Source organism: Quercus lobata, chromosome 11, assembly GCF_001633185.2.
Source record: "Quercus lobata isolate SW786 chromosome 11, ValleyOak3.0 Primary Assembly, whole genome shotgun sequence".
Lineage (NCBI taxonomy): Eukaryota > Viridiplantae > Streptophyta > Magnoliopsida > Fagales > Fagaceae > Quercus > Quercus lobata.
In genome coordinates this window covers 45,895,802-45,911,093 of record NC_044914.1, presented here as the reverse complement: position 1 = coordinate 45,911,093, position 15,292 = coordinate 45,895,802, and the positions used below count along the sequence as shown (strand labels likewise).

The window sequence follows — 15,292 nt, the reverse complement described above, 5'->3', positions numbered from 1 at the left end:
TTTGGATACGGCGTTGCGTTTGCTGCGTTTAGTTTCTGCGTTTTCCCTTTTTTTTTTTTTTTTTTTGCACACGTTTTCCCCCACAAGCGGTTACTGTTCATGTACTGTACATGAACAGTAGCCGCAACTTTTGACCAGTCTTCTGTGAATAGTGCATCCGTGCACTGTTCACGGACTCACAAATTTCATTTTTTATCAATTTTTTCATTAAAAATGGGTCCTACAGCACTATTCACACATTTAAAAATTATTTTGCTACAGTGTTTTCAGTTTTCAGTTTCAATAAAATAAGTTCTATCCAAACAGACCCTTAAAAGGAAAAAACTTAACAATGTTGTACATAAGGTGACTCCCTTAATGTCATTGACCCCATTCAAAATTTTGTCATTGCTGTTCACTAGACAATATCAAATATCATCAAAGACATTAATGTAGCCGCTAAATCATTTTCTTGTATTTCTTTTTCGCATGTTTTAGATCTTCAAACTGTTTAGCCCAATCCCTGCTGATTGGGCCCCTTTTATTTTTCTTGGTGTCATCGCCATCTCCTCTCTCCTCTCCGTTGTTTTGCAGGCAAAGAAGACTGATGGTTGCTGCCCCAAGTCTTTAAATTAATAAATTTTCGTATTATTGAACCCAAAAAAAAAAAAAAGCTAGGCAAATAGCCTAAATAATCTAAGAGTCATGCTAACTGATATTTTAAAAAAGTTTTGACATCATTTTTATGAAAAATAAAATAAAAATTGTTAAAATATTAATTTTTTTCTAATAAAAATTTTCTTTAAATTAATTTTTAACCATTGCCCCCAAAACATTGGTTAGAGCATCCGCATCCGGATCTTAAATCTCATCTTATTTTACCATCCCAAAAAGTTACTTTATCAATTATACCATACCATTTTACAATACACCCACCATCCCAAAATTCTATTATTTTAACATCTTATTAAAATATTATTTTTTTAATCTTTTTTTATTATTACTTTTCCAACCATCACCTTTTTTGTTTTCAAAATCAACTATTCCCTTTTCCAACTGCTTGCATTTCTTTTCAATTTCAATTCAACGGTCATCCTGCCACGACTGTGCACTATTAAAATAAATTATTTTTGGATGGCATAGCGCTACAGTGCGATCTCACATATGAGATCGCACTGTAGCATTATGCCAAAATAATTTGGCCGGTCTCAGATATAGCTCTCCCATTGCTGGAATAATTTGGGCCCAAATGCCAAATATTTTTACAATTTGGCATTTGAGGAGCCCACTGTTGATGCTCTTAGCATTTTCATAATTTTAAAGCTAAATTTTGCCGAAGGATGCATGAACGAAACTTTGCTAGTGGGTTCGAATCTTTAGTAGAGTAAAAGGAAAAACTGTGCCGCAAGTCAATGCAATTAATTGCACAACATGGACATGCCAAAGATCCACTTGTGTAAAGCATTTTTTATTAATTTTTTTATTAATTATAATGTGGATATCCATGAATTTTTCGAGTATCTTATTATTCTCATGAGTAAAGCTAACTATAATGACAGATATGGTTTCTTTTATGACACTCACGAGAAGGAATGCAATCATGCAAAGCATGGCAGGCTGGCAGTAAATCAAGTCAAGTTGAGCTAACTCCAAGCTATGGATTCCCCTTTTGCGTACAAGGTACATTAACTTCATCAAACAGAGATTAGTGTTTCAGCCCAAAAAAAAAAAAAAAAAAAAAAAGAAGAGACAAACACAGATTAGTGGATAAGCACAAACCCAATAGGGTCTCAAACACAGCCACACAGGTCGGTACAAGCCTAACAATTGCCTTGAATATCATGCCCTGTGCCCACCATAGATATTATTTCTCAACCACTGAGATGTTAGGTGTGACTCAGCATTCACTTAAATTTCATAAAAAGACATTGTACGACTGGACAGAAAAATTTTGTGATTTGTCATTAACACCAACTAAGATTCTTACAAAACCAGCAAAAAAGGATTATTAGGACAACGAAGATTGTTAGAGATATACTGTATATTAGCTCATTAGTACAGTCTAAAACCCTCGTCCACATTGTATCAGAGCCAACCTTGGTTCTTGGCCTCTAGTAAAATGTCTTCTTCTCTCTCTGATAAGCTTGTGCACAAAATAAGATTGGGTTTAAGCCTATACTATTGGGCTAATATATAACATATCTCTAACAAAGATGTTGAGAAAATAATCAAATTAGGGGTGTACATGAATCGAGTTAAGGGAATTTTTTGACCTAACCTAAAAAAAATTCAACCCAACTATGGGTCGGGTTGGGTCGGATTGAACCCATGGATTTGACAATTTTTTTTTATTACTATTATTATTAAATTTAGCAGAAAAAAATATATCACACATGTCACTAAGTTGATAAACAAAATATACATTAATATATGAACTAATATTCCAACTCAGTTATACATTAATATATGAACTAATATACATTAATATTGGCTTTTATATAAGATAAGAGGAAGAGCTAGTTATTTAAAAAATATATATTAATTATATAAAATATTTTAAATATATGGTGGATCGGGTCGGGTCGGGTCGGGTTTGACGAGTTTGGAATTTTATGACCCAAACCCAACCCGACCTGCTATATAAAAAAAAAAAAAAAATTTGTAACCCAACCCAACTCACCAAGCCCTAAAAACTGACCCAACCCGGCGGGTTGGATTGGGTCGGGTCGGTTTTGGTCGGTCGGTGGGTTGGCTGCACACTCCTAAACCAAATTAAGCTCTCAATTTTCTTTTGAATCTGGGAGTCATTTTGAAACCATTATTTACAACGAGTTTATATAGAAACTAATAACCAAATTAAGCTCTCAATCTTCTTTTGAAGCAAGTCGATTATTTACTATTTGAAATTTGCTTAATGGCAGGTTAACATATGTTTAATTGATAACTGCGAAAGTAGTCACACAAATGGGCCAAGTGTCATTGCTTATTAACATGGGTATTATCTCGAATTAATAGATGATATGTAAAAAGTTGATATGATAATCTCTTATTGAATGATATAAAATATGAATTTTACACTCCATCCTTACCAAATTCAGACTTATTTCAATAGTGTGAAAATGATGGTTAAAAGTTAAAACTTAGATACAAAAAGTCGGAAACTTTTTAAATGTGGTACATTAGATTCTCCAATTAGATTCAAACACTTAGATTGAATTTAATTTTCTTTTAGGATACCCATTAATTTGGTGTCCTTGAACTTATTTATGAGTGATTGTCTGATTGACTAGAGAAACAAAGCCATATAATAGGGTAAAGTAAGAAACAAGCGACTACTGATATGTAGACAATAAAGACAGCTGGTTACAGGAAAAAATGACAAGTCATCTAAATAGGTTACAAAGTAACCGTCTGAAGATTACAAGTAATGAATGACAGCATAAGAAAACGATAAATAAAAGCAACTACCCATAAGAACAGCCGAAGGCAACTACACTTCTAGGACCAAAAAGCATTAAAGACAAGTGTCCATTTTGAACCATCGATAACCAACAAGAAAGAGACTTGGCAGGAGCAACGCCTAAAATGGGGTAGACACCAGACTTGGAAGGCAATCCAGGATTGCTTATCACATTAGTATTTAGTCTAATAATGATCATATAGTTTTCTTTTCTCAAACCATGGGTGGGTGGAACTAACATGAAATTTTTCTTCTTTCTTCTTGAAGGGTTGTGAGAGTAGTTATGAGTTATGGCACTGTCGATATCAAAAGTTTAAATCAATGCATTTAGGTCAAATTATATTATATTAACCATTCACTTTTATTATTTTTTTCAAGATACTTATTATTATTATTATTAGAAGAAGATTTTACAACAATTTTATAAACTATTGAATATTGATGTGACAAATTCTTACTAATTTTAATATGAGTCCACCACTAACATCACATTTTTGCTTACCAATAATTATTTAGAAAATGTTAAAATTATATCAGTTTGTAAAAATATTATAAAATAGTTTGTGTCTATAGCATTACTCCTATTATTATTATTATTATTATTATTATTATTATTATTATTATTATTATTATTATTATTCAATTTGAAACTTTATCTCTTAAAAAACTAGACGACTTCACTCGAATATTTCATAAATTTCTATTTTGTAGTTTTAGTTCATATCCTTGTAAAATAAAGTAATTTAAAAAACTTTCATGCTTAGAGTGCATTTGGAATTTGATGAAACTAAAGCTTATTTAAAGTTTTTAGTTTTTTTTTGCAACTATTTATGGGTCCCACTATATTATATAACTAGCTTTTAGCTTTTTTTTTATCGTATTTTCAGTAAAAAGTTTTCAGTTTCAATTAAATAAGTTGTTTTCAAACGGACTCTTAGAATCAGTTGTAATTGGCCAAGAGCTTAACTAGTACCTCCAAGTGTTTTTAACAAACATTCATGGTTCAAATCATCCTACCCCAATTATTGAATTATTTTGTTACAAATCAAAAAACAAAAAAGAATAAAGTGTAATTTTCCTCTCGGTTAATGTAAGAGCAATTGCATTTATGTATTGTTGATGTCCAATGTATTTGAAGTCAAGTGGTCTATACTTGCGGAAGTTTTCTTAATTGACACAATGTATTGAGCTACATTTATGTAGAACTAGAAATTTGGTAAACATTACCACCGCACGTTGGGCAGAGTAGTACTCCCCCAAGCCTTAAAGGCTTGTGGGGTTTGAGGACCCAGGTTCGAGTGGTCTTGGATGGGGAGGGGTGGGGGTAGCATATTAGGTTCATTAAATTAGGATTTCTAACTGAGCTCAAAAAAAAAAAATGGTAAACATTGATTATGAAGGCCTTCTTTTATTGGGTATTAATAGCTTTAAATGGAAATCATTTGAATGGTTACTAAAAGTTTGAACAGATTCGTTTTTGAATAAGCCAGGGCTCTCAATCCTCTCAACCTCACCGGTGAATATCCATTTTCTATAAGTGCACAAGATTTAAGAATGAAATCATAAGGTTATTGACCCATTGTAATCATGTGTGTTTCATGAGTTAGTCATTGAAGTCAAGCACTTTACAAGCAAACTCATTTGGCTAATAGCATAACAACAACTTGAAATGATTTCATAGTGGAAGAAGCGTGAGCTCTCAATTTCACAAGGTGGCCTGACTCTTAAAGTCAACATCTTAAAAGGTAGATTCATTTAACTAGTTACCTGAAAATGAATCAGCAATATGAGGTTAACAGATTATTAATCATCAATGATAATTTATTGATACAAAGAGAAGCAGTTGGTGGCAACAAGCATCATGTTTCTGCATAAAAATCTTGTATGACAGTCCTAACTATCAATGGTATTCTCACTACATGGAAACCATCTTTCCAAAGAAGATTGCCAAATGAGTATCTTCCTTGAACTCTTAGCTGGGAGTGGAAAGTAACCTTGAACTTTAGCTTCCTTATTGTAGAATTAAAGAACAAACTTGATGGCTCAACTATCACATCGGTGCCTGCTGGGGCTTGAACCAGAGCAGTGTAAACAGAGTTAACTGGACCAACATTTGTGACTGTTCTTGACACAGTTAACTTCTTCTTCAGCTCAGGAATAGTAATAGAGGGCAGATTAAGATTTGCAAGGAAGTTGGCTGATTTGCGGCAATGGATGCGAGCCTTAGTAATCGAACTGATGGCAGAATTATTGTAGCCCATTGCGCAAAGAAAATGGTAATAATCTGAGAACCCCATGTCATATATGAGACCAGGAGCTATGGCTTTATTAGGATCAACATGACCACCTCCATAGTCGAATGGGTCTGCCTTCTTATGGGGAGCTCCCTCAGCCACAATACACTGACCATATTCATCTTCCAAAGAAGCTATACAAGAGACAAGAGAATCAGCTGTGTACATAAATTTATGAGGAAATAAAATGCCAGTAAACTTTTTTTGTCAACCTGTAGTGACCAGTGCAGACTTGATTGCAGCAGGGCTCCATGTTGGATGGATAGCTTTAAGAAGAGCCACAATGCCAGATATATGTGGACAAGCCATGGAGGTCCCCGATTCAATATTGAAGTTGAGTGGAGGTGGTTGAGTCATAGCCGTAGGGAGGGGAGAAGCAGGGGACCAGGAGGCCAAGATATTAACCCCAGGAGCAGCAATATCAGGCTGCAACAACATTCAAATACATCATATGTGAGAATCAAAGTATAAACCATTTTCTGAAATATTTTCAGTACCTTCAATACAGATGGAGATAAGGAACTGGGTCCTCGAGACGAGAAGAATGCCACTTCTGGAGAAATCTGCTGTCCCACAGCTGTTTTCGTTAGGCTAAACTTGACTACGGGATTGCTGTTGAATAAACATTTCAGTAGGTCATTAACAAGCCAAAAGAAAATTTAGGAACAAAGCAGATTATTTTGGGCCATTTATTAGTACAAGTTCTTTGTGTCTACAAATCACTAAATCAGACACTTTTGACACAGATAACAAATTACAGACAATTTTTATCTGTCTATTTTAAACTCAAATCTGTTCTATGCATTCAAGATATAACTATATCAACCTTTCCCATAGCCCTCTTGAAGTTTGGAAGTTCACAGTTCCCAAGAACAAGGGCATACTGCTGCTGATGAAACAAAGGGCAATTTTTTTGGCATCATATTAAATAGTGTTTATTAGAATTGATGTATGAATTAAGAGTGAAAGTGAGGAGAGAGAAATAGAGGACGGAAGAAAAGTTAATGTGGTTTTACCTGATGGCCTACATCCACAATAGAAAGCTCTTCATGGTTACATCTTTTTTTTAATGAGATCTGTGTTACAATGAACCTATTGACGAGTACATATAATAAAGTAAAACCCTAGGGTTACTTTACTTGCACTAAAAGTAAGATTAGGATTTTTTTCACTTACACTATAACAAAAACCTAGTATAATGAACCTGGGCTGTTTTAATGGACTTCGGCCTTGAATAGCATTGGGTGTGGATGCCTCTAATACCCCCACTCAACCTTAAGGGGAATCTTGAAGAAACCTTGAGTTTAGAATGTAAGACTATTAAGGGAAATAGGACCACATTGGACTGGATTTGATATGCAGAGGGCCTTGCTCTTCCTGGAATGGAACACATAAACAAAAGGCAATGGTTGGCGATGGAAGGTGGCTGCTATGGATGGATGATGATTGTACCAGCAGCTAGAATGATGAATCAGCAAATGAAAGTGTTCCATGTATCTAGGTGGTGGCGATATCAACAACCAGAATGATTACATCAACTGTGGACAACGTCACTAGTGGTTGGTCAATAATTGGTTTGAGATGTGTATCTACGCTTGAGAGACTCATGGGTGAGATGTTTTTGAAGATTTAATACTAATCTTTTGAGAGGTGTGATTTATGACTCAAACAAATACCCTGAAGGCATGGAATTGGAGTTTGTAATGCCTGAATGATGATGCAAACACCTATAAGGGACAGCACTGCTTGTAGGGAGGCCAAACAAGAAAAGAGAAAAAAAAAAAAATACCATGTTGAAATGAAGAGTGAAAGTGAGAAGAGAGAGAGAAATAAAAACTAGAACTAAAATTAACGTGGTTCAACCTAACAGCCTAGCCATTAGTGACTATATTTGTACCATTGAGATCTATTAGTTACAATGAAGCTATTGAAGGGTATATATAGTACAATAAAACCTAGACTACCCTAGAGTTACTTTACTTGCAATAAAAGAAATGTTACTAAAGGCTTACACTACAAGTAAGTCCTAACACAATAAACTTGGACTAGGATAATGGAACTGAGCCTTGATATTTGTAATAGTGTGAAACCATTTATCATCTGGATCAGAAAATAATAAGGCACAACGGCCTTCTTTTCCACTAGGAACGACACAACATAGAATTTTATAAAGAACTTCTTGGTGCCTTAACAGTGGATCATTACTGCCAAAGAAAAGGACAGTTAATGAAAACAGGTAAATGCATGACACAAGATTTGTTTATTTTCAATTCTGCATGGTGGATTCAGCTTGATTTAGTTGCTCTGATAAAATTACCTGGTCATCCCCATGTAAGTGAGCAGAGATGTCCCGATTGCAAAGTCCACTTGGACAAAAGGGATATCCCAGGATATTGCAACATCCTTCGTTGGAAACTGGGCAAAGATGAGACCGGCAGCCTGAACATCCAGTACAGTACTTAATGCAACGATAGCTGAACTCTGTGAACGAGATTGAAAACAAAGAACTACTTTTCCTCTTGCTAAAGTGGCATTTAGAGTTCCTGAATCACAACTCCTGTTAAAAGTACCCACTATTAGAATACGAATCTTCAAACATAGAGTAGAGGGTTCACTCAGAGTTCAAGCCAACAAGATGCAAATAGTAAGGCATTGCACCTTGCACTGCCGTCAACTGCACCGCAAGCTGCTATGTCATCTCCATATACAATAGGGTGAAATTTGTTCATATCTTTCATTGTATGGAAAGCCTGACCCTGTTTAAAAACTAAAATTTACTTCTAGTTCTAGGTCCATACAACAAAGAGTTTAATATCAATAAGAAAAAAAGACTGTTCACTATGAATCTGAAGTTTGAGAAAAGGCATTTATGCATGATTTAACAAAAAACAGTTCTAGGATCATATTCAGACTCTTCATATGACACCATTTATCAATATTACTCAAATCTATTTAACAGAAATCACAAGTTGGATTACCCCAAATATTTGCATTTCTTTCACAGAAACAGGCATATTACTGAACTGCATATTTGTTTTACACATGGATTCTAGGTTTGGTGAATTAGTTGTGGTTATATTTTTGCAGTTATATTTTATTGGAAGTTTGTTTCTATCTTGTTCCAATATAAGCAAAACACATACTTTCATGGCCAGAAAGGAATTTAAGAAGTACCACAAGAGTTTGATTGTTTCCCATAATGATCACAGTGGGGAAAGCTCTATCTATGGTGCTTGCAGCTACGGTTATAATCCATGGAGCTGTGTTTATGACAGTCTGAGGATAAGGACCAGAATTCCCAGCAGAGCATACTACAGAAATTCCTTTAGTTACAGCATGAAAGGAACCAATGGACAAAACATCCTCAACATAAGCAGGAAGTGGAGGTGGTGAGCCAAGAGATACTGAAAGCACATCTACACCATCTAATATTGCATCATCAAATGCAGCAAGAAGGTCAGCTGAGCTGCAGCCACCACTAGACCAGCAAACTTTGTAGACAGCTAGCCAAGCTGATGGAGCACCCCCTCTTGCCAATCCTTGAGCTAATCCCATAAAACTAGCATTTTCTACAGGAAGACCAGCTGCAGTAGATGCCGTGTGAGTACCATGACCTGCAGCATCTCGGGGAGATAAGTATTCAACCCCATCACTTGTATTTAGCTTTCCGAATTCAGCTTCATATCCTTTGACATACCAACGTGCACCAATAATTTTTCTGCCCAAATAATCATAACGGTAAGTAGTTAAGGATAATTATACTTCTTTATAGAAAGGCGGGTTCTTCCACTCAAACATGGACTGTCATGGTACGAACAAACAATAATTCTGAAATTCAAAGTGCACAATTCAATTGCATGATGACAAAGTTGTGGAACATTTTCATAATTTCATCAACTTAGATAGACAAAGTCATTGCTCTAAGCCGCATTGTCATTCACCTTGATTGCTGGAATGTTTTACAATTACCTTACAAAATTTGAGTTTTCTTCTCAAAAGAACTTATTGAACAATATATTAATTCTGCTCATACGACAATGCTTTAATCAGGAAAGTTAATTTAAAATGAAAAATAAAAAATAAAAAATATCAAGTGAATTAACCTGTTACAGTGAGAGTGATTGAACTTCTCTCCTATTTGGCATATGCCTTTCCAACGAGATGGAACCTTGCCCATTCCCTCATCTTTGAAGCTTTCAGACTCAGGCCAGATTCCTGTTCAACACAGTGAGCACAAATCAAGCCTGATCCTGTATTATCTACAAGCATATGCAGCATTCCCATACTAACCTGTGTCCAAGACACCAATAATAGACCCGATTCCAGAATGACTCATTGAAAGAATTCCATTCCCAATGTGAGGCTTTACTTGGAGAAAATCCCAACTTCTAGTCGTTTGCAGACTAAGAACTCGGTTTGGTACTACACGGACAACTCCTGGGAAATCTGCATTGTTTTATGAGAAAGGATACTATTAATTACAAATACTTGTTAGCAAAGGTCAAGTCTGATAAGAAAACAGAGTTCACAGTTCACCACCATTGTAACACCTGCAATAAGCTTGGCTTGAGACTCAGTTAAGACTGCAGCAAAACCCGAAAAGCCATGTTTGTAGCTGTACAAAATTGACTCCTTGGCAGCTTCATGGCTGTCAAATTGATATCATAATTAGGTCCCAGTCTCATATCTTTACAAGCAATAATGGTGAAAATGCATTTGTAGGAAACAATCAGCACAAGGGCCAAATATACAAAATTCACATGTGCACGCACAGATTTGTTTGCTAATAAGCACTACGAAACACAACCTTGGCCATTTTTATGACCACCGCCACTGCCACTATGGTTTCAAACTCAATACCATCTGCTCTATGACCATGAAAAATTATCATTTGTCCCAAAAGTTTAAACTATTAAGAAATGGCCATTATTCCAATATGCATACTTCACGGCCTTTATGAATAGGCAAGACTTGGATACAATTCCTTATGTGCAGTACTTTAAGTTGTCCAATTAAATTCAACCATATAGTTGCATTGACAAATGCAATACAAAAGGTGTTCTTTCCCATGGACAATTCAAATCAACTTTAAATGGGGAACATGAGGTAACAACACCTAAGCAATTGTACTGAAGTTTAATCCTTAATTAAAACGAGCATAAACTTACACGCTGACAAAGAGGTTTGATACACCTAGGAACAGAAAACTTGAAGATGCAAGTAGTAGGAGCACAGAAATTATCTTATAGCCGTTTTAAATTTTACAGAAACACATAAGATTGAATTTTTTCTTCTTCTTAATTTATTATTATTTTTTTTTTTAATGAATGCTGACAAAAAGGAGTTAGAACTGAAACCTTCCAAGTATATTGGATAAGACCTCATGGTGGGAGTCTTGAACGAGTTCAGGTTCATCATGCTGTCTCTCTCCCATATACACAATGTGAACCTGCCAAGACCAAATAAAAAAACAAACCCACCAAACAAATTGATCAAAGAAACTGAATCGAGGAACAAACAGAATAACCGCCATATATAATTTAAGAAAACTCAAAACTCACATTAGTTGAAGCAAGTGCAACATGGACCAAAGGCTGTAGTTGCAACGCAAGAACAAGCAAAATAATACTATGAATCCAAAGAGAAGCCATGAGAGACCTCTGAACTCGATAACCAACCATGAAAAAGACCGTGTTTGATTGTCACTCACTCACTCTTTATATTTTAGCTTAGGCAATCCGCGTGGGGTCCATAGAGATTTGATTTACTGACTCCACCACTGGTACAGTGGTACAAATTAGGCACTAGCATTAAATACTAAAAATGGACTGTTGTGGCAGATATTTATAAGCATTTGTCTAATATATATATATATATATAAGATTTTACTAATCCTTAATTTTCATTTTTGAAAATATTTTCTTAAAAATTGAAAAAGTGAGCTTTTTTAATTTTCAAAATTTTTTTTTCTAAAAATAGAAATTAATATGTGCCTTTAAGGTACACATTAACAGGACCCATATATATATATATATATATATATGTATATACAAGCATTTGTCTTAAAAGGAAAAAAAAAATTTCAAAAACTTACTTTATTTATTTTAACAACTCATTTTTTTTTTTTAAGAAAATGGTAAGTTAATATTATTAAGGTAAATTAGATTGAAATACAATTTCCACTCACTAGGTAAATCTTCTACCCATACATTATAATCTGCGGATGAAACTGCTCTCCTAACTAGAGCATGTCACATGTGTCAACTTATTACCATCCCGACGAATATGCTGAAATTGACAAAATTGTAAGGATAAACTTTGATTGCGCGCATCTTCAATTATATTTTAATAACTCACTTTACAATACATTTAATATTAAATATTTTATTTTAACAAATAACACATTAAAATAATATAAACAAACAAATATAATAAACACTATACATGGACAAACCGGAAAGAATAAGAAACTAATTTAATAACAAGAGAAGAAAGAAAAAAATAATTTAATATTTGTAGTAACATGTTACATCGAGGTGCTACTCCTAAAAGCTCATTGTAACAAATTGATAAAATATTTTAAATTTAGCAACATTCCTATGGCGGTGTTTTTATTTATTTGGAGTTATAAAATAACTAAAAAGCTGTTTTAATTGCTGTGGATGGCTGTACATATTTAGCTTTTGGACGCTCTGTTACCGTTAGGTGAAATGCAGAGGATAGCTGTGTAGTGGTGACTGATGAGGGTGTGTATGTGAGAAAGAGAGAGAGAGAGTGAAGCCATTGGACTTGACTTTGGACGTATTATCGTGGGGAGGTTTATCTGAGTGCGTTGACTGTAATTTCTCTAACAATAGATAATAAGTGGTGAGGTGACCAGGGGCCGGGCGGCTCCACATGCAAGAAGTGGCGATGGACCACCCGACTTGAAAAAAAATGTGTATATATATATATATATATATGTCAAAAAAATTATATGCTAAATTAACTTATTGTGACTATCTTAATAAAAACTTTGAACACTCTAATTTGAGAATTAAAAAAATTTGGGTTAAACAAAAATAAGAGTAGTGCTACTATATTCACAACATTTTCACAATAATTTTACAACAAATCTAATGTGATAAGCTGTTATTGATTCTAATTTGGACCAAATACTAATATTATTTTTTTACACACTAATAACAGTTTTTTACATAAGATTTATAATTAAAATGTTATGGACGTAGCATTACTTCAAAATTAATTATATTCCCAAACATAATTCTTAATCCCTTTTTCTTTTAAAGCTTAAATAACAACAATAAATATTAGCTCAAATAACAACAAACACAAACCAAACAAAAACAATACAAGACTAAACAATATCAAGTGAAAAAATTATTCAACAAAAAACCTATTATAAAACAAAAAGAGCTTGTTCAACCTATTTAATAAAAATACTTTTTAATTTCATTTTTCCTTACAAAATGGTACCAAAAAAAAAATACTATGATAATTTAAATTTCTTAGTAACCACCTAAATAAAATTCCTAGAGCTGCCACTGGAGGTGACTTCTTAGGAATTCTATTAGACCGGATTATAATTGATTCTCTGTTAATCCATAATTTTGTTTCATCACTCACAACAGGTCACAAATGTATGCATGTGGACCCTCCTAATATGTGGGTCCCAATAGTGTTCATGTACTATGAGAGGTTAGATGTATACTTATTCTCTCTCAATGTTCTTGTTTAGTATAATATGTATATGATTTTTTAAAAACAAATTTGGCTAATTGGTAAAGAAAAAATGTGTTGTAGGTTATGATTAGTAGAACACAAAGTGAAACACTCATAATTGGACGAAAGATTTGTATTTCTTTGTTAGAAATGTCTTATTCATAAGTTGTGTTCATTATGTGTGGCTACTCGTTTGAGTTATTATATGGACACTTCAAAATCTAACAACATTTTGACAACAATATGAGATGTCAACCAACCACAAGTTACAATAAAAATAAAATAAAAATGACCCACCACAACTCAAAACAAGATTATTGTATAAATATTGTCTACTCATATTCTACGTTTGATGCATTTAATTAGTGCCTTCATTATTCATTCATGTCACATGGTGGGTGTGTACATTTAAGTGTGTTAGGGATATTACAAACTTTACTATATAACCTTTACAAACTTATGTGTCACCAAGCTCACAGTTCGGAAAAAAATAAAAAATAAAAAAAAATAAAATCATGACCAATTTTTTCTTTCTTCATTAGCTTTAGTTTTGGAACTTGGTGACTGGTGAGTTTTCTTCTCTTTCTTAAGCATTAGACATTCATCTCTTTTTAGTGTCTTTTTTTTTATTTTCTCAACTATCTACACCTAAATATTCACATGCTCTTTATATTTTCATAGATTTTTAGAGAAATACATGATTGAAGGCATGGGGAGATTGTTTGTCATGAGTCTTTAAGGGAAGATCTAAAGTTGGAGGCAGTCAAGCAGAGGCAGTAGGCATTGCCACACGGGTGACCCATCTATGCACTTTGTGAAGACAAAGTTTTTAAGGTAAAATTGTTTTGATTTATTACCTATTTTTGATTAGTTAGATATCATATGGCTGTGGATGCGGTTGTGAGTGTTGTTAAATTGTTTGGTTTATGTTGTGTACCAATACTTGTGTGTTTAATTTTTGTTTTTGTTTGAGGGCTTATTATTAATTAAAGTCGTATTAAAAATGAATTGTATGTTTAAATTATAGTGGAAATTTTGTTTGTTCTTGAGAATGAATAACATCCATATAACTAAGTAAAAATTTCTAATTAAAATTTTATTTTTTAAACTTCTTTTCAGGTTAATTTTTTAGTCATATTCTTAAAGCTAAAAGAATTATGAGCAAACGAAAAACAATTGATGCATTTTTTAAGAAAAAAGATGTTAGCAATTCAAAAATTAGGACACCTGTGGCTGTAGAAACAAATGTTGATATTTCAATGTCTGATGCACACCCTGACCCCTCCAAATGTTCAAGAATTCAATCTGAAGAGATAGATCATGATCCAGGATCACATAAACAAATATGTGAATTCCCTATCAACAAACAAGATAAAATCCAACGAGCTTATCTCAAAGAAAGTCCATATCAACCTAAAAATATAGACTATCCATACAACGATGATACTCATCGTCGTCGATTTCAACCTTCATGGTTCGAATCGGCCCCTCCATATAAAAATTTCTGGCTACACCCATGCACAAAGTGTTTATGTATCTATGTATGTCTATATATAGGTAAATAAAAATAGGGCTTTTATTCTTTCATGTGATTATTTTCGCATTAAGTATGGATAAATATGAAATAATGGATATAAACTAGTGCTAAAGAAAATTTTACCATAAAGAGAGAGAGAGAGAGAGAGAGAGAGATATTTATATATGTGTTAGTTATAAATTGTGTTTCTCTCACTACTTGAAAAAGTACTTGGAAAAGTGATCTAATGATAGGAAGCTTTTATGACCTATCACGTCTTGACAAGTCCCACTAATGTCCCAATGAACCCAAGTCATAACT

General features: G+C 33.7%; 1 protein-coding gene across 2 annotated transcripts; it reads right to left on the bottom strand.

Moving 5' to 3' along the window:
- Positions 1-5,112: 5,112 nt before the first annotated feature.
- On the bottom strand, positions 5,113-11,430 carry LOC115968758 (subtilisin-like protease SBT3.9). 2 transcript variants are annotated; one of them, XM_031088255.1, is made up of 11 exons: positions 11,295-11,430; positions 11,091-11,182; positions 10,284-10,381; positions 10,024-10,179; positions 9,837-9,948; positions 8,908-9,451; positions 8,392-8,489; positions 8,051-8,290; positions 6,231-6,345; positions 5,946-6,159; positions 5,113-5,867 (listed from the first exon to the last, which is right to left on the bottom strand). In XM_031088255.1, exons 1-11 carry the CDS (start codon positions 11,412-11,414, stop codon positions 5,299-5,301), a joined length of 2,358 nt encoding a protein of 785 aa, XP_030944115.1. In that variant the 5' UTR covers positions 11,415-11,430; the 3' UTR covers positions 5,113-5,298. The 2 variants fall into 2 exon arrangements, with proteins under 2 accessions (XP_030944115.1, XP_030944116.1); XM_031088256.1 differs by lacking the exon at positions 11,295-11,430 and having other exon boundaries at positions 10,273-10,381; positions 11,091-11,124.
- Between the last annotated feature and the right edge of the window lie 3,862 nt (positions 11,431-15,292).